The sequence below is a fragment of the Rosa rugosa genome, chromosome 6 (assembly GCF_958449725.1).
Source record: "Rosa rugosa chromosome 6, drRosRugo1.1, whole genome shotgun sequence".
In the NCBI taxonomy this organism is placed as follows: domain Eukaryota; kingdom Viridiplantae; phylum Streptophyta; class Magnoliopsida; order Rosales; family Rosaceae; genus Rosa; species Rosa rugosa.
This window is the reverse complement of record NC_084825.1, coordinates 6,530,128-6,556,941: the sequence shown is the minus strand read 5'-3', so window position 1 is coordinate 6,556,941 and position 26,814 is coordinate 6,530,128. Positions and strand designations below refer to the sequence as shown.

Here is a 26,814-nt window from a genome sequence, read left to right as displayed (position 1 = left end):
TTACTGAAATGGCCAGATGGGGGAGGGCGAACAAGAGAGGCAGAATCCATTTTGGCATGAGCTACTCGCACATAGTGGTTTAGGCCCATTTGCACGCACTTCTGGATTCAAGAACCTGTCATGAACGTTGTCCCCTTTCTAGACACCATTTCACATAGGCTATACTTACTAAGATGTGAAAGGTCAGAAGTGTGAAGACAGTTCAACAAGTGTTAATAAAAGCCGCCCTTAACCTTAAGGGACCTGAACTAGGCACCAATAAGGAGTTTAGGCCAATATTAACAAAAGAGACTTCACCTATTCCGTTATGATTCACAACCCCTTACCAAATTCATTTTTGGTAATTAGAAAACTAGGCCATTTTTTTTTTTTAATGAAAAGAAAACTAGAAACGAAAAATTAACAGAAAATTAAAAGCAAAGAAAGAAAGAAGCTAGCAGCACCATGTTTGGCTAACCTCTAGAAGACCACGGGGGAGGCCATCTATGCTTCATTCCAAGCTCCGATGTATCAAAATTTGTAGGGTAAAAATCCCTCCTGTGAGAACTTATAGGAAAAGAACAAAGATACTTCTCGTTGAAGAATTTGGAGGAATTTGGCTCGTGAGAGGGGTAATCTTGCCCCCCAAGTATCTTTGTTGGTTGACGAGGCACACTACTAGCAAAATAACAACACACACGGATTTACTGTAGTTAAAAGCCACAGATATCCGTGTGAAATAGAAATACTGATAGAAATCCGTGTGAAATGAGCATAATGGGGCCCACAATAATTTATACAATAACAATATCAACGGAAATCCGTGTGAATAAACAACAGTAACTGATGTCTGTGTAAATACTAAAACATTTTCACACGGATATCTGTGTGAAAATAACAATTAGCTACAAAATTCCGTGTGTAAAAGTATAGGTGTATGTATAGGTATATATACCTATCTATTGACACACACATCCGTGTGAAAAGATTAGGAAATATCAACGGAAATCCGTGTGGATAAACAATAGTAACAGATATCTGTGTAAAAACTAAAACATTTTCACACGGATATCTGTGTGCAAATCAATTCACACTGATTTATGTGTGTATTATAAATTAGTTTATTTCGAAATAATTAAATTTTTATGTTATGTGAATTATGGAGGGACGGATTTCCGTTACAATAAGTATTTCATACAGATTTCTGTGTGAAGTGAGTAATACACACGGATTTCTGTGTGAAAATATTGACACAGACATCCGTGTGAATATAAAAATTGGCTACAGAAATCCGTGTGAAGAAGGTATTACACACAGAATTCCGTGTGAAATAGTATACTGCACACAGAGTTCCGTGTAAATAATCGACTGACAATTGACGTGATAGTTAGTGGTTACCGAGGTAAACACACACGGAAATCAGTTGCAAATCTGTAAGTATTTCACACGGATTTCCGTGGCAATTCTGCTTATAATTAGCAGATTGATCAAATTTGGCCATTGTTCTTCTGTTCTTCTCATCAAACCAGTTGCTGATGCTTAGCTCCTTATTGCTGTTGATTCTCTTTTCAGGTTTGTATTTGAACTTCTCTCCATCTCATCATGTATATTGCAAGTAGGTTTGATGGTTTACTCATTTTTGTGATATTGATAATAATAGCCATATTCTTAAAAATTTATTGTTTGGATCCTTATTTTAGATTTGTGTATGCAAACTAAAATGATCATAAATAGGTGGTTGTGAAATAGGTTGATTGATTTGCTAGTATGTGATATAAATGGTTAGAATTTACTACTTCAATGCTTAGAGTGGTATGGTTTAAATTTTTCAAAGAAAATATATAGGTATAATTTTATACCAATTGATTTTCTTTGAAAAATTTATACCATTCATCTTCCTAGAATGTTTATTCTTTTGCATTGCACAAAAACTTAGTACCCGTTTAAGGATTTGGTATTGGAATTTGAGGCCTCCATGCCAAATCCTTAAATTGTCCCATTTTTGGACAGTTTGGTAATGACGGATTATGTATATTCTATGATACCCATTCGTTGTTACATGTTATTGGAAAATTCGACCAGCCAACCTATGATCCTGGTGTGCATATTAAGTTCGTGCACATGTAGGATCATAGGCGGAGTGCTGCCGAATTTTTCAATAATATGTAGCGATGATTTAGGGATCATAGAGATATACATAATATGTCATTTCCGAATGGGTTAGGTTCTACACCTTAGGAAAGAAGATATAAGGCGATAGTTGATTCATTCATCATGTGCATTTTTTTAATAAATTTGTTCATTATGCAGTGGTTCTCTATCGAAACGGCTGAATAGTGCAATATGGACAAAAATTGGGTGTTTCTGGATCGAGGAAGTGATGAGTATGTTGTTGGACTCCGTGCATTTATCAATCATGCACAAAATATCTCCCCTATTCCGAATAGAATTTACTGTCCTTGTAAAGAGTGTAAAAATCGGTGGAGACAAACTGTAAAAGATGTGGAGGACCATATATGTTGCGTAGGTATGTGGAATGACTATGTAAACATTCCTTGGACCTCACACGGTGAGGAATTACCTGTAACAAATGAAGTAGATGTAACACGTCCCTCCTCCTCCCAACAAGTTATGCCAGACCATGATATGGTTGATATGTTACAGGATGCATTTGGGTTTCATGATGATACAACGAGGCCTCCGTCTTCTTCAGAGCCAGTTGGACGTCCAGACTTTGGTCCTACGCCAGATGCCAAAAAATTCTACAAACTACTTGACGATGCAGATACTGATCTTTTTCCGGGGGCACGGATAAAGAAGCTTGAATTTTTAGTGAGGTTATATAAGATAAAGTGTTTGCACTCAAATAGTGATGTATCTTTTTCTGAAACTTTGGATCTATTGAGAGACACATTTCCTGCAAGTACGACTCTCCCAAAGAGTTTTTACAAGACAAAAAAAATGATCAAAGATATTGGGTTGTCATATGAAAAGATTCATGCATGTCCGAATGATTGTATGTTGTATTGGAAAGAGCATGAAAATGATACTAGTTGTCACGTTTGTGGTACTAGCCGATGGAAAAAGAAGAAGAATGGCACTGAAGCTGCTGGAAAACCAAAAGCAGCTAAGATTTTGCGTTATTTTCCATTAGGTCCTAGATTGCAACGTTTATATATGTCTCGCCATACTGCAGATTCGATGTCTTGGCATTCAAAATTCAGGACTAAAGATGGGGTACTCAGACATCCTGCTGATTCTCCAGCTTGGGCAAAGTTGGATGAAAAGTATCCAGATTTTGGTAATGAGTGCCGTAATGTTCGCCTGGGGTTGGCTAGTGATGGATTTAACCCTTTTGGAATGATGAGCTCTTCACATAGTACTTGGCCTGTTGTGTTGTCTGTTTATAATCTACCTCCTTGGTTATGCATGAAGCAGCCATACTTGTTCTTGTCATTGCTTATACCAGGCCCAAAGGGACACGGTAACAATATTGATGTGTATTTACAACCATTAGTGGAAGAGCTGAAGATGTTGTGGAATGAAGGGATTGAGACATATGATGCATTCCAGAAAGAGACTTTTACCATGCGAGCTGCTGTGTTGTGGACTATTAATGATTTTCCTGCATATGCCATGTTATCCGGTTATAGCACAAAAGGTTACAAAGCTTGTCCAGTGTGTGCTGAAGATACAGAGTCTGTTAGGCTGGTGAACTGTCAAAAAGAATGTTTTATGGGTCATCGTCGGTGGTTGAATGCTGATCATCGGTACCGTAGATGGAAAAATAATTTCAATGGTGCTGCTGAACGAAGGCCTCGCCCAAAGCCTATGACGGGTACAGAATGTCTAAGAGCAACGCATGGTTTGATAATTCAATTTGGGAATGGGAAAAAGATGAAAATTCCTCGACAACGTAAGTGAACATCTGATGGACCACCTGAGCAGGACTTTGGCAATTGGAGGAAGAGAAGTATATTTTTTGAACTGCCTTACTGGGAGCATCTTTTATTGCGCCATAATCTAGATGTTATGCATATCGAGAAGAATGTCACTGATAGTGTTATTGGCACTTTACTTGGAGTTAAAGGGAAAAACAAGGACAATAAAAATGCTCGAAACGACTTGGTTCTTCTCAATGTCAAGCATGGTCTTCATCTTGTGCCAGTAGGTGACAGTCTAAGATATCCTTCAGCTAGCTTTAATTTGTTAAAGGAGGAGAAAACGATGATGTGTGAAGTAATGGCTGACTATCGACCACCAGACGGCTGGTCTTCCAATATTAGCAACTGTGTCCGAGTTGAAGAAAGAAAACTAATTGGGTTGAAGAGTCATGATTGTCATATTTTGATGCAGTATCTACTCCCAATTGCCATTCGTAGGCCCATTAAGTGTAAAACACTTATTAAAGTGCTACTAGAATTGAGTGGATTTTTCAGGCAATTGTGCACTAAGGTTGGTTCAAAAGCTTACTTTGAAGATCTATCTCGGAAGATTGCCTTAACATTATGTGATTTGGAGTGTATAATGCCACCCTCATTTTTTGACATAATGGAGCATTTACCCATTCATTTGGCTGATGAAGCTGCAATAGCAGGCCCAGTTCAGTATAGATGGATGTATCCTATTGAAAGGTAATTTTTATCATATACGTTTATTAGTCATAAATATGTTAATTTATCGCTTTGCATGACTTAAATATATTGCTATTGTTTAGGTACTTACACACTTTGAAAGAGTACGTGCGCAATAAGGCTCACCCGGAAGGAAGCATTGCTGAAGGATACATCATAGATGAGTGTCTCTCATTTTGTACTATGTATTTATCAGGTGATACTGCATCAGAACGAACCAGACTATCTCGTAATGCTGATGACCCTAATAACATCGTCAGACCTGGATTGTCACTGTTCGTTACAAAGGGACGAGCTTTAGAAACTCCCCAAAAGTTTTTATTGACTGATGAGGAGAAACAACGAGCTCATACGCATGTGCTTCTGAATTGTCCTGAAATTGATAACAACCTGAAGTAATATTTGTTAAAGTGTGATTTTAAAGCATGTTACTTTTAATTAAATTGACTTAATTTACCTAATTAATGTCCCCAATTTTTTATTTTTTTAATAATAGAGAGCATGTGGAAATAGAAAAAAGTAAAAGAGGTCGACGTTCTGTGCAGGACTCTGAGAGACTGGCAAATCTATCATTTTCCAAGTATTTTAAGAGAATGGTAAGTCATCATATATAAATGACATTCCCGTCAATGTATTTAACTTGTTAAGTACTAACTCAACATATGTCATTCTCCTATTTAGTAATCGTTATTGTGTTGTGCAGATAAGAGAAAAGATTAATCAAGGTGATATGAATATTGATCCTGATATTTGTGCATTGGCAGAAGGACCAGACAATGAAGCCAAACGTTACAAAAAGTATGTTATGAATGGTTGTCGCTTTCATGTGAAGTCAATTGACACTGGTTCTACTTATCAAAATAGTGGTATTTTTGTTAACGCCGGCAGTAATTGCTATGCTACTGCCAATGATCGCCAACCAATAGATGACATGCTTGACTATTACGGGGTGTTGATAGATATCATAGAATTAGACTATTACGATGGTAGGAAAGTACTGCTATTTGAGGGGGATTGGATTGATAGTCGGACTGATGATCGAGGATTGAAAAAGGATGAGTTTGGGTTCATATTGGTCAACTTTAATCATTTGCTTCCACCATCCGATACTTTTATATTTTCTAGTCAAGCACAACAAGTTTTTTATATAAAAGATCCTATTGAATCTGATTGGGATGTTGTTGTGAAGACCAAACCAAGAGATTTTTTTGATATGGGTGTGGACTTTGATCCAGAACCGTACGCACCTCAACAGGTTGTCCATGGACTGAATGACGAGGAAGATGTGACGATAACACGCACATACATCTCAGGAGTTAATTTGGAGTAGCAGATCATCATCCACGTGGCAAAATTCATTTTTTGCTTCTAATTACTTTATAAGAAATATTGTGTGTTTTGCAAGTATTTGTAATTAATATAAATTATGCCGTTGTTAAATGATAATTTTATTTTTGATGTGTTAATTACAAGCCGATGATATTTCATAAAGTAAAGAAAAAATATTTTTAATTTTAGTTGGTGGTGAAATAGCTTGAAAGTAAATTATTATAAATAAAAATAATAGCTAATTAGTAAAAGAATTAGAGAATATATCACCAAATTTTTTAGAAACAAAAATAAGGGCGGGCCAACAATTTATTCCCGCTCAATATTGAGAAACTCACACGGATTACTGTGGGTACCTTTAAGAAGGAAAAAAAAAAAAATTAAAAAAGCTGAATACCACGCGGCCGCTCTTAGCACTCTATTGATTTGTTTAGGGTATCCTCTCTTTTCCACCGCCACAACCCAAGGTGAGAGCAAACGTGGAGTTCATCCCCAAAGCCGTCCGGTACCGGTATCTATTGAAAGGTTATTTTTCTGTTTCATCCATTACTTTTCTTGGTGAAATCACAGGTCATGGTCCATTTTACCCAATGTTTGAATCTTCTCTTGAATTTCCGGGTTTCAAGACTGAAGCTACTGCAATCGGGAAACCCCCAAATCTCTTCCTTCTCTGTCAATATTTCAATGTAGAGGTACCTTTCTGATTTCTATCACTTGGTGTTTCTTTGGCTTGTTTCAATTTCTAACTAATGAATAACAAACTTGATTCTTGTCCATACACAATCTCTTTTAGAAAAAGAAGTTCCACATTTGCAATTTTTTCTTTTTCCAGTGAGGTTCGAAGATTATATTGACAATCCACTTATATGCATTACTGCAGTTCACGCCAGTGTCAAAAACCCAAGTTGGTTCCGGGTAGTTTATAATGTGATTGTCTTCAGAAGAAAGGTATAAATGCTTTTTCTTATTCATAATATCAGTAGCTTTGTTGATGCTTGATTGATGTGTTGTTGAGGTCTTCATATATGTTGCAGTATTGATGTGAAATAGCCTTGTTGAGGTCTTTATATATGTTGCAGTATTGATTTGAAATAGCCTTGTTGAGGTTTTATATATGTTGCAGGACTGATTTGAAATAGCCTTGTTGAGGTTTTATATATGTTGCAGGACTGATTGAAATACCCTTGTTGAGGTGTGATTGATATGTTGATTGACCTTGGATTTTATGCACTTTTAATATGCTTGATACATATGTTTAGGCTGATGCATGCGTGATTGTTTAGAAAACCTTGAAATCCCTTAGCATTTGAGAAGCTTGAAAATATATCATACAAGTCCATTGCATAGAATGAACATACAGCCATCTGCTGCTGAGCCATATATACTATAAATAATAAGCAGTATCATAAGCTCCAGGCCTTTTGAAAAGTGAGTACATCCTGTAGTTTTCACCAAACCTTTCATGCTGAACAACAAAGCCACGACCAGTTGCTCTGTACTTAGCCTCACCATGCAGGATTGTTCTCCCATAGTAATGAACCTTTGTACCTAGTGAGAAAGTAAAGAAAACTGATGCTAGCTGCAGCTGCATTATTATCGTGTCCCCTAATGCAGTTCTTCACTATCTTATAGATGTCTTTGTTTACTTGAAAAAAATTTGTTTTAAGTTATACCTCACAATTCTATAATATAAGGAGGAGGTTGGTCCAATTAATATCTACTGTTGTGTAGTCTTCATCTTCATACGATTGGGGACATCGATATGACTATATGAGATAACACATTAATTACTAGTAGCTAACTGTGGTCCTAATTATTCATGGGATATAAGTGAAAATGGAACATTTAAGGGATTCATTTCATGTATTGATATAACTATTGAATATATATATATATATATATACACACACACACCAACTGACATCCATCGATCTTAATTTGAGCAGATTAATACGACTTGGATTGTTCAGGCCCAAATTAAAGAAGATCGAACTGTAAAGGGTATCATGTAGTAAAATATGATCTCTGTCTCTACAAAGTGTAACATATATTAAAATTTTGGTGGCTGAAAATAAATTACAAGCCATAATTAAGTGGATTTGATCTATGTCAATTTTAGCTCCAGGTTCTAACTCCTAATATACATATTCAGAGCCAGTTTGTCTTTATATTCAACATATGAACACCACCATATGGGCCTTGACCTGCAACACGTGTTTGGTATACTTTTTCCTTGTACTTCTTTTCTGTTCTAACGTACATTGCCATACTGCAGATTTACACTAACAATCTCTTTCTACAAAAAGGCATAGTCTGCAAGTGTAAGAGAAATGTAGGTGTGCATTCAGAATTTACTCAATTTGATAAGCTTATATTTTCATATGGTCATATAATCTTAACTGGAGAACTGTTTTAAGTGTGATTATAGTACTTATGATTCATATTGCTGATATTAATATGTTAATGTTATCTGAGATTGTGCTAAATAATTGTAGATATGTCCAATTACGACGTGGATTTCCAGTTGGATGATGATGCCCTACCATCGATGCATGAAAGCGTCCAATTTGATGATAGTGAAACCCAAGACGTTGGCCGTCTGTTTGTGCATGAGCCAACAGTTCATACTGAAAACAGAAATAATGCAGCTAATGAGGGTAACAAAAAAAAAGGGAGAGGGAAAACTGTAATTAAATGGGGTCAGCGTGGAGTGCGAGAAAGAGTTAAGTGGGGAAAACAAGGAGTACCGGTGTCTCCAAGGGAAAAATGTGCACAGTATTCCCTTTTCATTGGTAGTCTGGCGGCTGACCCTGGATTGTATCCTATTGATGTCAAGGATTGGCGGCATTTTGACAAGGACGACAATCATCAAAGGGCATGGACACGTATTGAGGTATGAAAGCATATTTATACCCTATTGACGTCAATAATATAGTACTGAAATGGCTGTCAGTTTAAAAGACCAATGTTTGAAACTTTATATATCATATGAGATAGCTTTGAATAAGAAAAAAGGTAAAATATTTTTCTTTTTGGCAATTTTGGTACTTCTGGGATCTGTTAAAACTTGTTCTATGGTTTCTGGTATGAGAGACACATTGTTTCTTTCATAATTTCTAACTATACTCCAGAACAGTGCATATTTAGGAACTTGAAATAACGGCAATTACCTCTTTAGGTATTGTGCCAATTAAACTGTTACTGGAAAGGTCAAGTAATATTCAATCTTAGTTGTCTTCTTGGTGCCACTTGTCTTGTACCATTTTTGTTTATAGTAATTTTGAGGATTACTATGTTGTTTGTCATCAGCATTTTCAATGTTCTGCTCTTCTCATTATGTTTACTTCAGAAGCAACAATTTGAAAGAGGGTATGTGCATGTGTTAAATAAAGGTTATTGACATGCTTGATGATCTCCCAGATTTTATGTCAATAGGATACAAAAAGTAATGACTTTTGATCAAGTATAGCAGACAACATCAAGTATAGAGTCATGACTTCTCACCTTCGGTCTTCCATTTACTAATATGACACATTGGAACAAAAGAATTACAGGAATTACATACTTTGTCATAGTATACAATCACAAAGCATATATCTAATATGTTATAACATATCTTTGTTGGAATAGGGGACAATTGATTGGTCGGATGAAGCAGCCGCTGCAAAAAAATCTGAAATCAAGAAGTATGCCTTCGAAAAACTTGCAGATCGCTGGAAGCATCACAAGTCAGAGTTGAAGAAATTGTATTGGTTGCCCAATCAAGGGACTGAAGAACGTTTTTGCAGCCCTGATAATGCCATTGACAGAGATCAATGGTTAAAATTTGTTACTCATTTAGATGATGAGGATACTAAGGTAATGAATCAAATGTGTACATTACATTAAATAATATAGATGTGAATACAATCCATATGAACTATCAAAATAATTTAAAATATATATTTGTATATTCCTTAACAGACCAAGGCTGCTATAAATGTAAGTAATCGATCGCAGCGGGTAATGCATCACAGTATAGGAACAAGGACTTTTCCAGCGGTTGTTTATGAATGGGTGAGTATTGTTTTGATTCTTGGTTTCTGATTTGAAATGTTCATTTACTTGTTATGCCACTTCCTATAAATGGACATTGATTTGAATATATAATGTGTACATTATGAAGAGCAGCAAGTTCAGAATGGGGTTGAGGAAGAACCTGATAGGTTGGAAATCTTCAAGTTGACACATCGTAAGAAAGGAAAACAAAATGAGTATGTTGATGCTGCATCTACCAAAGCAGTGGTGAGTATTGAAATGGAGAAATTCCTATTGTGGATGCCTATGGTTGAATCAAGTTATATAATCCTTATTACGTTTATATGTTGTTCATCTTTACACTAGTAGAATGATTGCACTATTTTAATTCAATCTGCTATCCAGAATATAACTAATAGTTTAGACATGTGATTGCATAGTTTTATGATTTTTGCTTTCAAACTGTTTCATTGCTTTTCATTGCTATTTCACTATGTTTAGACTTTGTTTACAAGTAATAATAGGCCTCAAAAGAAGGGGAAAATGCAGTATTATTAGCATTTCAGAAACTGCAGCATTTCAGAAAATGCAGTATATATGCTTATAATTACAATCTGTACAAATCGGCTTTGGTCTATGTAGTTTATATACCAATTTAAAGCTGCAACATTCTAGATTATGTACTTTTAATTAACTTCATGCTTGAATGCAGCAAGATTTGGAGAAGGCTGAAGAGGAGAGAAAAAAGTTAAATGTTGACATTACTCCACAAGTTAGAGAAGACATCTATGCACAGGTTCTTGGGCCAGAGAAGCGTAACCGAGTGAGAGGACTTGGAGCGGGAGTACGTTGGCGTGATGTTCCGTACCTTCATACCGAAAAAAGAAGTATATCAGCTACTATGGAAGCAATGAAAGCAACAATTGAGGAACAACGCTTGGAGACTGCAAGATTGAGGAGTGAGGCTGAAAAAGAAAGACAAGAAGCTGCCCAAAGGGAGGAAAGGAATAGGATTGAATCAGCTGAGATGAACAAACGTTTCGCCACACAAATGGAGGAGTTTAAGAAGCAGCAAGAGGCAGCAATGGAAGAGAATGCAAGGAAGGTGAATGAACTCGCAAGACTTCAAGGTATTAGATGGATGAAAGAAGCTGGTTTTTCAGGGATTGAAACGGCACCACAATTAGATAGAGACCCAATGACACAGCTTGCAGCAGTCCAACCACAATGCAATAGACCTGCGATTCCAACCCCACCTATCGAGGATGTGTATAGACCCGAAATGCCTCAAACTGTGCAAGAATCGCAGCTGAATTGAAAGGGTTAGTTTCACCAACCATTATCTAGTTTGATGGTTATGTTTTTGCCTACTTTGAGTTAGTTCTCAAAGTATTTTGATGAAAATTATTCTTGGACAAGGATTATGTTGTTAAAGGGGGAAAATCTTAGTGATATTCCACCTCAAACAACAATGTATTCTACAAAACTCCCTTGTTTTTGTAATCCAAGAATAAATGAAATGTATTTTGCTACAAATGTAAAGAACATCTTGCTATGAATGTAAAGTTTTAATATTTTTGATTAAGTTGTGGATTTGTTCATTTTATTGTAAATATTTGAAGTATATTTATTGTAGAAAACTAAAAATATTCAGGTTGCAGATTAATTAGTAATTATTGTTTTTAAATACTGTCACTTTTACACACTGAAATCAGTGTGAGTTAGATTATACATATTTCACACTGAAATCAGTGTCAATAATGGTTTTGACACAGAAATCAGTGTGAAATAGAGTATATCCATTAGCCACAGAAATCCGTGTGTAATATATTCTCACACAGAATTCCGTGTGAAATACAGTATACCCATTAGCCACAGTAATCCGTGTGTAATATAGTTTCACACAGAATTCCGTGTGAAATACAGTATACCCATTAGCCACAGTAATCCGTGTGTAATATAGTTTCACACAGAATTCCGTGTGAAATACAGTTTACACATTTCGCACAGAAATCCGTGTGAAATAGAGTTGTTCACACGGATTGCGTTCCATTCCGGTAATTTAGATTTATGGAATTATAGTGGGGCCCACGTTAGTATTTCACACGGACAACATAATCCGAATCCGTGTGAGATGAGCATTACCCCCCCTCCAAACCGCACGGTAACACCAATCTTTGCGTGCACTGTGTGTAAAGGCTATCACACACTGATATCCGTGTGTAAAAGTCTTATTACCCACAGATTAAAATCCGTGGGTAATTGTTGTTTTGCTAGTAGTGGCATGATCTTCAATTGTAATTTGGGAGATGACGGTGTCCCAAGATCGGCTTTGTCGCCAACTTCTCTTGATCAAAGGGATGATCGTGGGTCATATCTTGCCCCCCATGCATCTGATCAGTAGCCACGTATTTGGCTTGATCAGTGGAGAAATCAGATATTTGTTCAGAGACAATTGTATTGTCAGAAGAACAATCTTGTTGATGACCTTTTCCATGCACATCCTCTGTGTAAGGCTGTGACTCACCAGTGAGACCCTTAGGTTGATTGCCACCTATAGGCAAGTTAGTCTTAGAAATGACCTCTTCGCGAGCAGGTTTTTGACGTTCCAATTCGCCTTGCTGCGAATTAGCCAAGCTGGAACCTTCCTCGTGTAAGGTTGTGAACTCAGATGTGATGTTCGCGGCATGTTGAGTGGTCTGTTTGTCGCTGCTCAAGAAAGGCTTATAGAATTGTTCTCTAGCTTCTCGAGCGTTCTGCTCAATTTGTAGGTCCCAATCGTGAAACCTCTGCTTTGTTTTTGCGATCAAACTGGCCATGTCCCTGGCTCGCTTTTCTTTATGCCTCTCGACGTTGGCCATGATGATCGCCAGCTGTTCCTCAATGCTTGCCCCCTCTGGGATGGGAATAGGCATAAACTCATCATTAATGGCAGTATCGCCAGTGGTGGCAACATTGACCATCTATTTACTTTAGGAATTTCTTTTGGTTAAGATTTTCCCCTAGCATCTCAATGATGGCGAACAAATGCAAAAAGACTCTAGTGTAGTCCCACCGGGTGTGCCAAAATGTTTGTTTTGAAGCCCGGTGGTTGAATGTGCTTCAAGAGAAAAAACTTCTGATGTAGTCCCACTGGGCGTGCCAAAATGTTTGTTTTGAAGCCCGGTGGTTGAATGTGCTTCAAGAGAAAAATTTCTGATGTCGTCCCACTGGGCGTGCCAAAATGTTTGGCTCCAATTTTGTTGCAGCTGGTCAACAGTTTCTTTTATTGCGCGGGCGTGCCAGCACCGTTCGGGTGCGGTCGTCGGGGGTGTCCCTTGACCTGACTTCTGTCGAGCGATTGTAGACGAGGAGAGCACCAACCTCGTCATGGGATTCTTTCTGCCTCGTGGTGAGGACTTTGCTGAAGTTTCTTCTTGTTAACACAATCGATACTCAATATTGTAGATCGAGCAGAGCGACATCACCGGGAAATGTTGAGATCTTGCTAAAGCGTGACTTTAGCTTGGCTGGGTTGCTAGGGCGTTACCCTTGCTTGGCTGGTTCTGTAACCGTTGTGGTCGCGGCACTACCGTCGGCTCCCGAGGAGACTAGGACCGAAGCACGTTGACAGAGGGTTTGGTGGCACTGAAAGTCGGCTTCTGAGAAGACTAGGACTAGGAGTGTGATCACCGGTAAGAGAAAGAGAAAGAGAGGGAGAAGAGTTGCTCTTAGAGAGGTTTGCTCTAGAGAGAACTTAGATCATCTTAGAGATGTTTTGATGTTGTGAATGTGTGTTTTAGAATGAGAGGAGAAGGTGTTTATATAGGGAAGAAAAAGAAGAGTGAAATGATGAGTGGAAGAAAAATAATGAAAGTGGAGTATGAAAGTGATTTGTAAAATATGGAAAAGATAGAGAAATGATGAAATGAAAGCAAAGCATGAAGGTGTAGAAACATGGAAGTGATGATGATCTATTAAAGAGATTGTCTTGAAAAATATATCCAAGGAAAAGAAGAAAAGCATCTAGTGTTTGGACCCAAAATGAACATTTTGGCCTGACAAGGCATGTGTTGGAGAAATTGAGCCAATGTCAGTGGCTCAAGCTATATATTGTCGACAAGCTCGAAATATATATTTAGAGGCTAAATAAAGCCTACTATGGAAGCATGGAAGCATGAAAAGTTAACTTTAGCACATTTTCCTACTTCGGCTAGGAGAAACCGAGCTAAACAAGGAAGGAGGGGCGGCCGCCTAACTAAATGAACTTGAAATGAGCTGAACCTCTGCAGATCCATTCTAGACAGCCCAAGGATCATTTCTTATGAAGAGTGCCAGAGATATTTTTGAGTGGAAGGCCTTCAAACAATCAGTCCAATTTTCTACAGAAGCAAAACTGGAAAACTGGACCTGTAAGAGGTCCAGCAGCATTTCCAGCCCAACCTCATGGAATAAAGCTCTGAAAATTTGTCAGGATGATCTACACTCATAGTGGAACATTTTTTATGAAGAAGTCGAAGGCTCATTCTGAAGTCTTGTTAGAGAAATAATTGAAGGAATAAAGGGACAGAAACTGACCTAAAACCAGGTCAATATTCACATGTTCATGTTTCCTATCCACATGAAGAAAGCTAGATGCTTTTCTTCTTTTCCTTGGATATATTTTTCAAGACAATCTCTTTAATAGATCATCATCACTTCCATGTTTCTACACCTTCATGCTTTGCTTTCATTTCATCATTTCTCTATCTTTTCCATATTTTACAAATCACTTTCATACTCTACTTTCATTATTTTTCTTCCACTCATCATTTCACTCTTCTTTTTCTTCCCTATATAAACACCTTATCTTCTCATTCTAAAACACACATTCACATTCAACAACAACATCTCTAAGATGATCTAAGTTCTCTCTAGAGCAAACCTCTCTAAGAGCAACTCCTCTCCTTCTCTTTCTCTTACCGGTGATCACACTCCTAGTCCTAGTCTTCTCAGAAGCCGACTTTCAGTGCCACCAAACCCTCTGTCAACGTGTTTCGGTCCTAGTCTCCTCGGGAGCTGACGGTAGTGCCGCGACCACAACGGTTACAGAACCAGTCAAGCAAGGGTAACGCCCTAGCAACTCAGCCAAGCTAAAGTCACGCTTTAGCAAGATCTCAATACTTCCCGGTGATTTCGCTCTGCTCAATCTGCAATATTGAGTATTGACTTGTGAACAAGAAGAAACTTCAGCAAAGTCCTCACCACGAGGCACAAAGAATCCCACGACGAGGTTGGTGCTCTCCTCATCTACAATCGCTTGATAGAAGTCAGGTCAAGGGACACCCCCGACGACCGCACCCGAACGGTGTTGGCACGCCCGCGCAAGAAAAGAGACTGTTGACCAGCTGCAACAAAATTGGAGCCAAACATTTTGGCACGCCCAGTGAGACAAGGTTAGAATTTTTTTTCTCTTGAAGACATTCAACCACCGGGCTTCAAAACAAACATTTTGGCACGCCCAGTGGGACAAGGTTAGAATTTTTTTTTTTTTTTCTCTTGAAGACATTCAACCACCGGGCTTCAAAACAAACATTTTGGCACGCCCAGTGGGACTACACCAGAGTCTTTTTATGTTCACCATCATTGGGATGCCAGAGGAAATTCTTTACCAAAAGAAATTCCTGAAGTCATGGCGACGATAGAAGGCTATGTGCCCATTCCCATTCCAGAGAATGCGAGCATAGAAGAGCGGCTTGATATCCTTCAAAAGAATTCTACCGCATACCATGAGAATCTGAGTAAAGCCCTCGCGGAGGACCGTCGACGGCTCGATGAGTTCACGATTCCAGAACCTGCTCGCGAAGAGGTCATTTCTGAGACTAACTTGCCTATAGGTGGCAATCAACGTAAGGGTCTCACTGTTGAGTCACAGCCTTACACAGAGGTTGTGCATGGAGAAGGCGGTCCACAAGAATGTTTTTCTGACAATGAAATTGTCTCTGAACATATAGCTGATTTCTCCACTGATCAAGCCAAATATGTGGCTATTGATCAGATGCATGGGGGGCAAGATATGACCCATGATCATCCCTTTGATCAAGAGAAGTTGGCGACAGTTGGCGACAAAGCCGATCTTGGGACACCGTCATCTCCCAAATTGCAATTGAAGATCATGCCTCGTCAACCAACAAAGATACTTGGGGGGCAAGATTACCCCTCTCTCGAGCCAAATTCCTCCAAATTCTTCAAGGAGAAGTATCTTTGTTCTTTTACTACAAGCTCTCACAGGAGGGATTTTTACCCTACAAATTTTGATACATCGGAGCTTGGAATGAAGCATAGATGGCCTCCCCCGTGGTCTTCTAGAGGTTAGCCAAACGTGTCGCTGCTAGCTCCTTGCTTTGTTGTTAATTTCCTGTCAGTTTTTAGTTTTTTACCTTTATTTTCATAGTAAAAAAAAAAAAAAAAAAAGTTGAATTTGGTAAGGGGTTGTGAATCATAATGGAATAGGTGAAGTCTCTTTTGTTAATATTGGCCTAAACTCCTTATTGGTGCCTAGTTCAGGTCCCTTAAGGTTAAGGGCGGCTTTTATTAACACTTGTTGAACTGTCTTCACACTTATGACCTTTCACATCTTAATAAGTATAGCCTATGTGAAATGGTGTCTAGAAAGGGGACAACGTTCATGACAGGTTCTTGAATCCAGAAGTGCGTGCAAATGAGCCTAAACCACTATGTGGGAGTAGCTCATGCCAAAATGGATTCTGCCTCTCTTGTTCGCCCTCCCCCACCTGGCCATTTCAGTAAGGTTGCCCAAAGGATTTGAAAGAAAATTTGTGTCTAGGCGACTATACTTGGGCCGCATGTCTAAACCTTGATTCACATTGTCTTATTAAAATAAAAAAATAAAAAAATACAAAAATACAAAAAGAGTTTCAAATTTGTGCGTCGCGGAGGATGCAAAAAATTGTGTTCTTGCCTAATAGTGGCTGGAACTTGCTAATATACTTAAGAGGCCATTGGTATTGGTCTGGGCACATATACAAGAGGCATTTAATATGCCTAGTATTGTATTAGCAGTGGAGGAGGTCAACTCAATATTTTTGCCAATAATTGTGGCGAAAGCTGGGTTGCGAATTGTTGGCAGCGAAGTGGTTTTAATTACATGGCCTCGCAAATGATGGTTCGCGAAGGAAGACTGGCAATTAATATATGTATGCTCACTATGTATAATTAAGAGGGAGAGAGGCCACTTGTTCAAGTAATTTTAGTCAAGCCAATACAAGTGCCTTTGGAGCAACGACATTATAAGAGCAGTGCTGATTCAAGACCTCTTCAGTCAAGACGAAGACCTTTTGACTTCGAGGTCTGGGGGGCAATGTTTGGACCCAAAATGAACATTTTGGCCTGACAAGGCATGTGTTGGAGAAATTGAGCCAATGTCAGTGGCTCAAGCTATATATTGTCGACAAGCTCGAAATATATATTTAGAGGCTAAATAAAGCCTACTATGGAAGCATGGAAGCATGAAAAGTTAACTTTAGCACATTTTCCTACTTCGGCTAGGAGAAACCGAGCTAAACAAGGAAGGAGGGGCGGCCGCCTGACCAAATGAACTTGAAATGAGCTGAAACTCTGTAGATCCATTCTAGACAACCCAAGGATCATTTCTTATGAAGAGTGCTAGAGATATTTTTGAGTGGAAGGCCTTCAAACAATCAGTCCAATTTTCTACTGAAGCAAAACTGGAAAACTGGACCTGTAAGAGGTCCAGCAGCATTTCCAGCCCAACCTCTTGGAATAAAGCTCTGAAAATTTGTCAGGATGATCTAAACTCATAGTGGAACATTTTTTATGAAGAAGTTGAAGGGTCATTCTGAAGTCTTGTTAGAGAAATAATTGAAGGAATAAAGGGGCAGAAACTGACCTAAAACCAGGTCAATATTCACATGTTCATGTTTCCTATCCACATGAAGAAAGCTAGATGCTTTTCTTCTTTTCCTTGGATATATTTTTCAAGACAATCTCTTTAATAGATCATCATCACTTCCATGTTTCTACACCTTCATGCTTTGCTTTCATTTCATCATTTCTCTATCTTTTCCATATTTTACAAATCACTTTCATACTCCACTTTCATTATTTTTCTTCCACTCATCATTTCATTCTTCTTTTTCTTCCCTATATAAACACCTTCTCTTCTCATTCTAAAACACACATTCACATTCAACAACAACATCTCTAAGATGATCTAAGTTCTCTCTAGAGCAAACCTCTCTAAGAGCAACTCCTCTCCTTCTCTTTCTCTTACCGGTGATCACACTCCTAGTCCTAGTCTTCTCAGAAGCCGACTTTCAGTGCCACCAAACCCTCTGTCAACGTGCTTCGGTCCTAGTCTCCTCGGGAACCGACGGTAGTGCCGCGACCACAACGGTTACAGAACCAGTCAAGCAAGGGTAACGCCCTAGCAACCCAGCCAAGCTAAAGTCACGCTTTAGCAAGATCTCAATACTTCCCAGTGATTTCGCTCTGCTCAATCTGCAATATTGAGTATCGACTTGTGAACAAGAAGAAACTTCAGCAAAGTCCTCACCACGAGGCACAAAGAATCCCACGACGAGGTTGGTGCTCTCCTCGTCTACAATCGCTTGATAGAAGTCAGGTCAAGGGACACCCCCGACGACTGCACCCGAACGGTGCTGGCACGCCCGCGCAATTAAAGAGACTGTTGACCAGCTGCAACAAAATTGGAGCCAAACAGCTAGCTTTCTTCATGTGGGTAGGAAACATGAACATGTGAATATTGAGCTGGTTTTAGGTCAGTTTCTGCCCCTTTATTCCTTCAATTATTTCTCCAACAATACTTCAGAATGAGCCTTCGACTTCTTCATAAAAAATGTTCCACTATGAGTGTAGATCATCCTGACAAATTTTCAGAGCTTTATTCCATGAGGTTGGGCTGGAAATGCTGCTGGACCTCTTACAGGTCCAGTTTTCCAGTTTTGCTTCTGTAGAAAATTGGACTGATTGTTTGAAGGCCTTCCACTCAAAAATATCTCTGGCACTCTTCATAAGAAATGATCCTTGGGCTGTCTAGAATGGATCTGCAGAGTTTCAGCTCATTTCAAGTTCATTTGGTCAGGCGGCCGCCCCTCCTTCCTTGTTTAGCTCGGTTTCTCCTAGCCGAAGTAGGAAAATGTGCTAAAGTTAACTTTTCATGCTTCCATAGTAGGCTTTATTTAGCCTCTAAATATATATTTCGAGCTTGTCGACAATATATAGCTTGAGCCACTGACATTGGCTCAATTTCTCCAACACATGCCTTGTCAGGCCAAAATGTTCATTTTGGGTCCAAACACTTCTGAGTCTCATCACAGATCGAGTCGTCATATCTTATGTGTTCTTATTGTACTTAAGGCATCAATATCTCTTCACCACTTCCCATTGGAGTGGCAGAGAAGAGGAAGATAGGGATCACTGTCGTCACTCAATCAATGGTTTAAATGGCATAAGACGGTGGTGTAACAAGGCAGTCATAGGTAGCAAAACTTAGGTAGCGGTTTTGCAAATAGTCAGAGTCTAGGGTGCATTCTCCAAATAGCAAGTTTTCTTAAATTTCATCATGGATAAATTTTGTTTAACCTCCTGATCTTTAAACCTTACATCACGTGTGGTGCTACACTTCTAATTTTATCATTGGTGGCCTTGTACTTATCAATTTCAATTAATCTTGTCAAACCCTTAGTTTTTCTGCCAACTATTGTATGACATTTTAAAATTTTTGTCACTTATGATATAATTTTGCATATCATGTTAGTGAATTATCACCATACGAGGGAACTCACCAGAGCCATATTTTTAATTTACAAAATACTCGATGGAAAAACTAACTATTGGATTAGATTGATTAAAAGTGGAGAAGCATTTCCATCATGGATTGACTATTTGTTTGAAATATACACCAACTTAATGGTAGCATCACCAATTCGGTTTCATGACGTCCTTGAAAGGATACAACGATATCACTGATTTTGATTAAGAAAAACAATTGTGTAACACAGTCAAGTATGGATGAACAGTTATAGAGGAGATAGGATGAGCAGATACTCTATCTGCTACTTCTTTATGGAAGTTTGGATTTCAACATAGTTTGATAATCCATTTCCAAAAAAAAAACATAGTTTGATAATCAGTTTGTACATTTACAACAAACCTATATTGGCAGCTATCAAAGAAAAGTAAAGTAGGCAAACCAAATCAATGTAGTAAAGTAGGGTCCCTTCAGATAATATAATGGAGCCAAATTGTGAGGACATGCATCATTAAACACCTTCCATGCACTCTCATTTCAGTCCCACCCAAGGTTTTAAATATCTGCGATATTTCAGATATATTCTCCGATATCTCCTTTTTTCAACGGACCGATATATCTTAGGGGGTAAATATCTTATCTTCTACCATTTCTGCGAAATTTCTCCGACATCGTCAAATATCCCCGATATATTAGATATTTGCGATATATCCCCGATAAAGTGAAGAAATATCCGTAAAATTTGATATAAAAATATAAAAAAACTCAGTAATTCTCTAAATGAAAATCTGTGTGAAGAGAGATCTCCTCAAGGCAAATCTGAGTGAGGAGAAATCCCCTCAAGGTGAATCTAGGTGAGTAGAAAATCCCCTCAAAGCGATTTTGGGTGAGAAGTAATTCTCTAAATGCAAATCTGTGTAAGGAAAGAATAATGTGGTCAATGAAAACAACTATATAGATCTACTTCATGTTGCAAGCGAGCCGCTTGATAATGGCATTGATCCACTTCATGATTGGATTATGCTTGCACACCTCGATGATGAAGCTGGAAGACCTCTTCCACAAGTTGTAGAAACTGCAACTAATGCTGGAATCAACGTAGAGAGAGTCTTATCTAAAGAAGTTGTTAAAAACCCAGAAGATAATTCAGATAGTGATGATGCGTGGGGTGGTACAGCAACTCCAGATAGTTCTGATGATGGTGGAGAGGGTGGAAGCGGAACAGGTGGTGGAGATGAAAGATATGAATATGGACAATTTTTTGTGGATGGAGGATTAAACCAATTTACCTGTGAAGGTAATTTTGATCATACCACCCAAGATGAAGACCACGGAGTGAGAACAGCTGGTCATGGTGCTCAAGAGAAGACCCGCTATGGGAGGAGGACTAGAGGTGCAACTGATGATCAAAGTACCCTATCTGATGTTTCTTCAATTGCCTTAAGTTTTGACTCTATCAGTTTAGGCACAGAGCGTAGTGAGATCTCAAATGAATCTCATGAAGGCAACAATCAATTTGGTTATGATGCTTATGGATATAATCAATATGGAGAAGTATATGATCAGTCATCCAGTTGGGTTCATCCTTATTATCCTCTTATAGGGGAACAGTCGACAGCTCTAAACATATCTATAACTATCATGTTCATCACTATAATTCGCACTATATGGGTCATATGTCTTGGTCTGATTATTGCATTTTCGTAGATCAGCGAGGAGCTTTTCAACCGCCTAGAGTCTCTTTTTGGATGTAGATGAAGTTGACATTCATATGTATTTATATATAATTCTAAAATTCTAATAAATTGATTTTTTTCAAAAACGATATATTTTCTCATCTATCCCTGATATATCCCCGATATTTCCAATATCTCCCTTTTTCAAAGTACCGATAGATATGAAGATACCGATATTTAAAACCTTGGTCCCACCACACCACCTGTGTGTCATCCAACAGTTCATTTAGGTGTTTAGCCTACCTTGACAATCAACGTTACTCATGAAACTACTCGGAAGAGGAAAGAAAAAAAAAAAAAGGTCAGTCAATGGTAGAAACAGAGGAGATGGGTAAATGTACAATCTGATTATCAAACTATATAATCATTTTAAAAGAGACAATGTAGTTGGGCAAAAATAGACAAGCTTGCAAAAAGCATCTTGACCTTTTCAATAATGCATACAAAATATTCAATCATTTTATTGAGTTGGGAAATTAGGGAAAAGTTGAAAATTGATACTGAAATCATGAGTTTTTTCTCTATTTAGTCACTTAATTTTCAGATTCATTTCATCAGATTAGATGAAAAAAGAAATTGTATGTCAAAGTTTGAAGTTAATATATGTCAAAGTTCAAAATTAAAAAAAAAAAATAATAATCCTTTTAAGATTTCATTTTCAGTTATTGTATGTGGTTTGAGAGGGTCTTTTTGTATCTATATTTGAATCTTTACATAAGGGTTTGACTTTATGTAGGGGTCACCATGGACTGGGCCCTTACCCTAAATTTTAAGGCTTAGGGTAGGGTAGGGTTCGGGCCTAGCCAAAGTCAACGAAACTTAGGGCCGGGCCGGGCCGATGCTTCAATATATAAACTCTTTACCCGCCTTAAGGCCCTTCTCGTATGGGTCAAAAGGGCGGGGCCGGGCTGGCCCTCCAAATAGGGCTGAAATGGCCTTACTTTGTTTGTCAAAAAATATATATATATAAATACATTAATTTTTTTTTTTTTTGGGCAAAATGTGGCTCAATGGTTATATGACTTGTATCGGTAGGTAATCCAAGACTTATTTTTTGTTGTTGACCCTATTTAATATATACATTTTTTTTTTAAATTACCTTAATAACATTTATAAATATACATAAAATTTAGGTTCTCGAGTTTTACCTACAATCGACCTCTCTTAAGGGAACTATACAACGAGAAACCCTAAAGCCAGGCGCTCTCCATTTGCTGTAAAATTGTTCTCGTCCGGCGGCGCCTCGACGTTTGGGTGGCCTCCGGCCTCGTCACAGTCATGGGATTGCTGCCGGACAGGAGATCGATCTCTACTGCCCACAGGACTTTGTCGGAGGGGATGTGTTCCATGGTTTTGTTAGTTTGGTTCAGCTGGGTTGGTGGGGGAGGCGGGAGTCGTGCTGTTACAGGTCGGTTTTCCATCCCTGCGTTGTGTTTCTTGGAACGTTTGCGCTGCCTTGGTTTTTGACCGATGGTGGTGTGGGGTTGTGAGGACCTAGATCGGGGATGGTGGTGTTCCATGGTGTGTGGCTTAGGAAAACGCAGGTCGACAGCATAGTGGTGTGGCTCGGGACGACGCAGCCGGCGGGTAACGTATGACGAGGAAGATGTGAAGATGGTGGACTGGGCCCGAATTAGGCTGCTGGGTATGGAGTGCTCCCCTTGGTGACTACCCTATTGGGCTTAGTTGTTGGGCTGGGATTCTATCCTAGTCCATTAGCTCCTAAATTTGGGCTAGGGTTTAGGCTCTTGGCCAAACCTATGTTTTTAGACTTTTTTTGTCTAATTACAATAAGTTTCCTTGTATTAGGAACCTAGAATTTTAGCGCCTCTGGTGTAGTACCAAAGGAGGATCTCCACTATCTCTACGGTCTGAAATGCATAATGGGTGGGTCTATTTCTACGTACCACTATAGGTACTACCACTACTTTCTTGTCTGTCTATGTCCTTAAATGACAGCAAAAGGGTATGTAATGGCCTATTCTGGCTTGTGATGAATATAGTATTTCGCCCCGTGGGCTTGATTCAAAAAAAAAAAAAAAAAATTTATAAATATTAGTTAAAGTAGTTATATACAATATTTATTTATCTCCCAAAATTAATTGTTGTTTAACAAAGAAAATATTAAAGAATATAAAGCTTCCTAAATCAATTACAAAATAATAAAAGGATAAGTTGTATGTAGATAAAAAAAGATGTACATATTTAGAAAATAGAAAATTATTAGGGCTTGTTAGGCGGGTTTAAAGAGCCGGGCCGGGCTTGTCATTTATGGGGTCAAATGGGCCGGGAAGGAGGGCCGGACTGGGCTTCATTTTCATGGCCCATACCCTACCCTATTTGAAAAAAGGCCGGGCCAACCCGCCCTAATGCAAAGGTCGGGTCGTGCAGGCTTGAAATAGGCTTAGGGCCTAAGGGCCAAATGATGACCCTTAAATTTATGTATCTATCAATTGTACGTAATCATGTATTGTATTATTTACAGGATTGGATTTGAAGCATGCAAACAAATATCTGCCTATTCAGTAAAGACCATGATTACAGGCAGATACTATATAACTAAATGTATGGGTTCGAATGCTTTCAATAAGGTTGTACAGGTTCATGATCTTCACACAAGAGTTGATGTTTGCCTGAAGATCATAAAAAATGACAAAGAAAATTGATCAGAGGTTAGATGCATGAGATTAAACTTCTTTAATTAGTTTGTAAACAAGTATGACCCTGCAGACAAGTTAGAGTCTTTTCTATATTATATTTATATTACATATCTGTTTTTTTTTTTTGGAGAAGATATTTATAATACATATCCAACATGGAAGTAAGCCCACATTTCTTGAATAGTAATTGCTACTTTATTATGTATTAAATTTATAGAAAAAAGAAACCCACAGTCTTGCACGGGCTTCATGATTAGTGGAAACTACACTATCGTCATTAACCTGACGACGATGAATTAAGGAGCTTCCTCTGACCTTTGATTTGAGGAGGAGGAAGGTATCTGCAGAAAACTCTCCGATGCCTAAGTCATAATATTTCTTATTTGAGTGTAGTAAATTGAATCAGAATCAGATGTCATACCTGGTCGGCTTGCCCATATCTATAGGTGCATTATGGTTTGGCCTGTAAGTAAACTTGCATGGCAAATCGCCGGTGACTTAGGCGGCAAGTCACGATTAATACCGTACTTATTCCTGTAATTGTTGCAACTTATGACTACAATCATTGTCATACTTAATGCTGCAATGATCGTCACACTTATTGCTATAATGATTGTTGCCCTCACTATTGCAATCATTTGCACTCACTATTGCAATCATTTGCACATTTATATTTGTCTTAATTGTAGAACTAAAATATTTAACCACTCCCACAACACTCAGACTTTATGTTGAGTAGGTAACCTAACCAATGATTTAAAAAGCTTTTGCAGGTGCAAAAAGGTGTGTTTAGCCATCTTTCTTGACTAGGGGTGTGCAAAGCACGGTACAAACCGGTCAAAACTGACCGGTAAATATGGTTTGGTTAAAGTTTTTTAACTTTAAAAATTGAAAGCCGGTTCAATACCGAACCAAACCATTTATGAAATGGGTTGGTTTGGTTTCTCTTTTGCTTAAACCGCGGAACCCGAACCGACCAGTATGTTTGAAATGTAATAAGAAAAAGTTTTAAATTTGTGTGTGTGTATATATATATATATATATATATATATATATATATATATATATATATATTCATTTGTCCAGTTATTCTAAGTAAGTTCTAAATATCCAATTATAACTTTATTCTCAAATGATATACTACCATATCGAATCCAATGCCCAAAGGCCTAGAAGTCTAATATATAATCGCTACGATTAATTTGATCCTCTCATATCACATATCTCAATCTCTCATTCTCTAACCTTTAATACTACCATATTAGAGCATCTTTAGCAGACTCTCTATCCTTAGCTATTTTGGAGAGCATGTTTAGCTTTTTATCTATTTTAGCAGCTGCACCAGACTCCTAAATGGCTCTCTATTATAACTTTTAGGTATTTCGCTCCTAAATATAGAGAGCGAGGTGTGCCTCTCTATAATTTAAAACATTCCTTTTAAGTAATTTTATGTCATTTATAAATACAATTAAACTATTTAATCTTCATTTAAAAATTAATATAAATTTTAAACTAGCTAAAATAGAGAGAACTGATGATGTTTTTTAAAAGTAGCTAGCCAAAATAACTTTTTAGCTACTTTAGCTAAAATTTGACTAAAATATGGCTAGCATTGCTAAAGATGCTCTTAAGTTAGTATTTATAGCTAAGCCATCAAATAAGTCAATCACCTTGAATCTATTCTAGATTTTAGTTTTTGAATATTGGTTTTGGATTTGATTATTGTATTTTAAATTTAGATTATGCTTATTTAATATAATTTTTATTATTTAGATTGAATTTTACTACAATTTTTTTTCATAAATAGTATGTTAATATAATATAAGTTAAAACCGCCTAACCGACCGAACCAAACCATTTTTAATTGGATTTGATTGGATCGGGTTAAGCTTTTTTTTTTTAATGACCGGTTGTCTAAAATGCTTAAACCGCTCATTTTAGTATAGAGACGGTTTAGAGTCAAAACCGATCTAAGCCAATCCGTGTGCAGCCCTATTCTTGACTCAGATTCGATGGCAAGACGTGAATGGCGCTGAAGACATTGTGTAAGACGCTGAAGATGTAAGGCGCAGGACACATGCTTAAGGCGTACGTGCAAACTTTTTTTTTTTCCTTGTCAAACCTTTCTGGGATCATCAAATCCCAACAAATCAGGGACTCTATCAGCATAATTATAATCAATATTATCCTATAAGTGTCATTCTTAAAGTAAAACAGTGAAAAATCATTCCTTTCTAGGTTTCCTATATGGTGGTTCTGCATGTTTTGGGTTGATGAAAAATTGTTGGGATGGAAAAAGTTACAGCACTAATCATGCCTATACTCCTCCTGAATATCTTAGAAATTGTAGGTGCTTATCTTTTTACTTCAATGTGTTTATGTTATGTTTCTATTTTGCTTACTATTTATTAAACAATTTATTAAACGATCTTTTCATTGTTGTGATTGATGTTACTGTATGCATTCCAAACAGCATCACTAAAAGCATCATTAAGATCTATCTGTAATAGTTTCTAGCAGAAAATACAGAATTTTGGGCGTAGTATTCTTGCTGCATGTATTAGTGTATTACTAAAGATGTTTTCAGATTTTCAAGGAGATATACTGTGAAGCAAAAATGGAATTTTTTTTTATAGTTGCCATAAAGGTTGTGGGATAACTCCATACTTGTACCAGTGAAGCTACCA

The 26,814-nt window shown here is 37.8% G+C and overlaps 2 protein-coding genes across 2 annotated transcripts; both read left to right on the top strand.

The window, feature by feature from the left end:
* Nucleotides 1–2,322: 2,322 nt before the first annotated feature.
* Nucleotides 2,323–3,903, top strand: LOC133716131 (uncharacterized). Its single transcript, XM_062142866.1, has one exon. The coding sequence runs from the start codon at nt 2,323–2,325 to the stop codon at nt 3,901–3,903; it is 1,581 nt and encodes a 526-aa protein (XP_061998850.1).
* Nucleotides 3,904–8,451: 4,548 nt separating this feature from the next.
* On the top strand, nt 8,452–11,481 carry LOC133713456 (uncharacterized). Its single transcript, XM_062139494.1, has 5 exons — nt 8,452–8,835; nt 9,573–9,800; nt 9,906–9,998; nt 10,113–10,226; nt 10,672–11,481. Exons 1-5 carry the CDS (start codon nt 8,491–8,493, stop codon nt 11,275–11,277), a joined length of 1,386 nt encoding a protein of 461 aa, XP_061995478.1. The 5' UTR covers nt 8,452–8,490; the 3' UTR covers nt 11,278–11,481.
* Nucleotides 11,482–26,814: the final 15,333 nt, after the last annotated feature.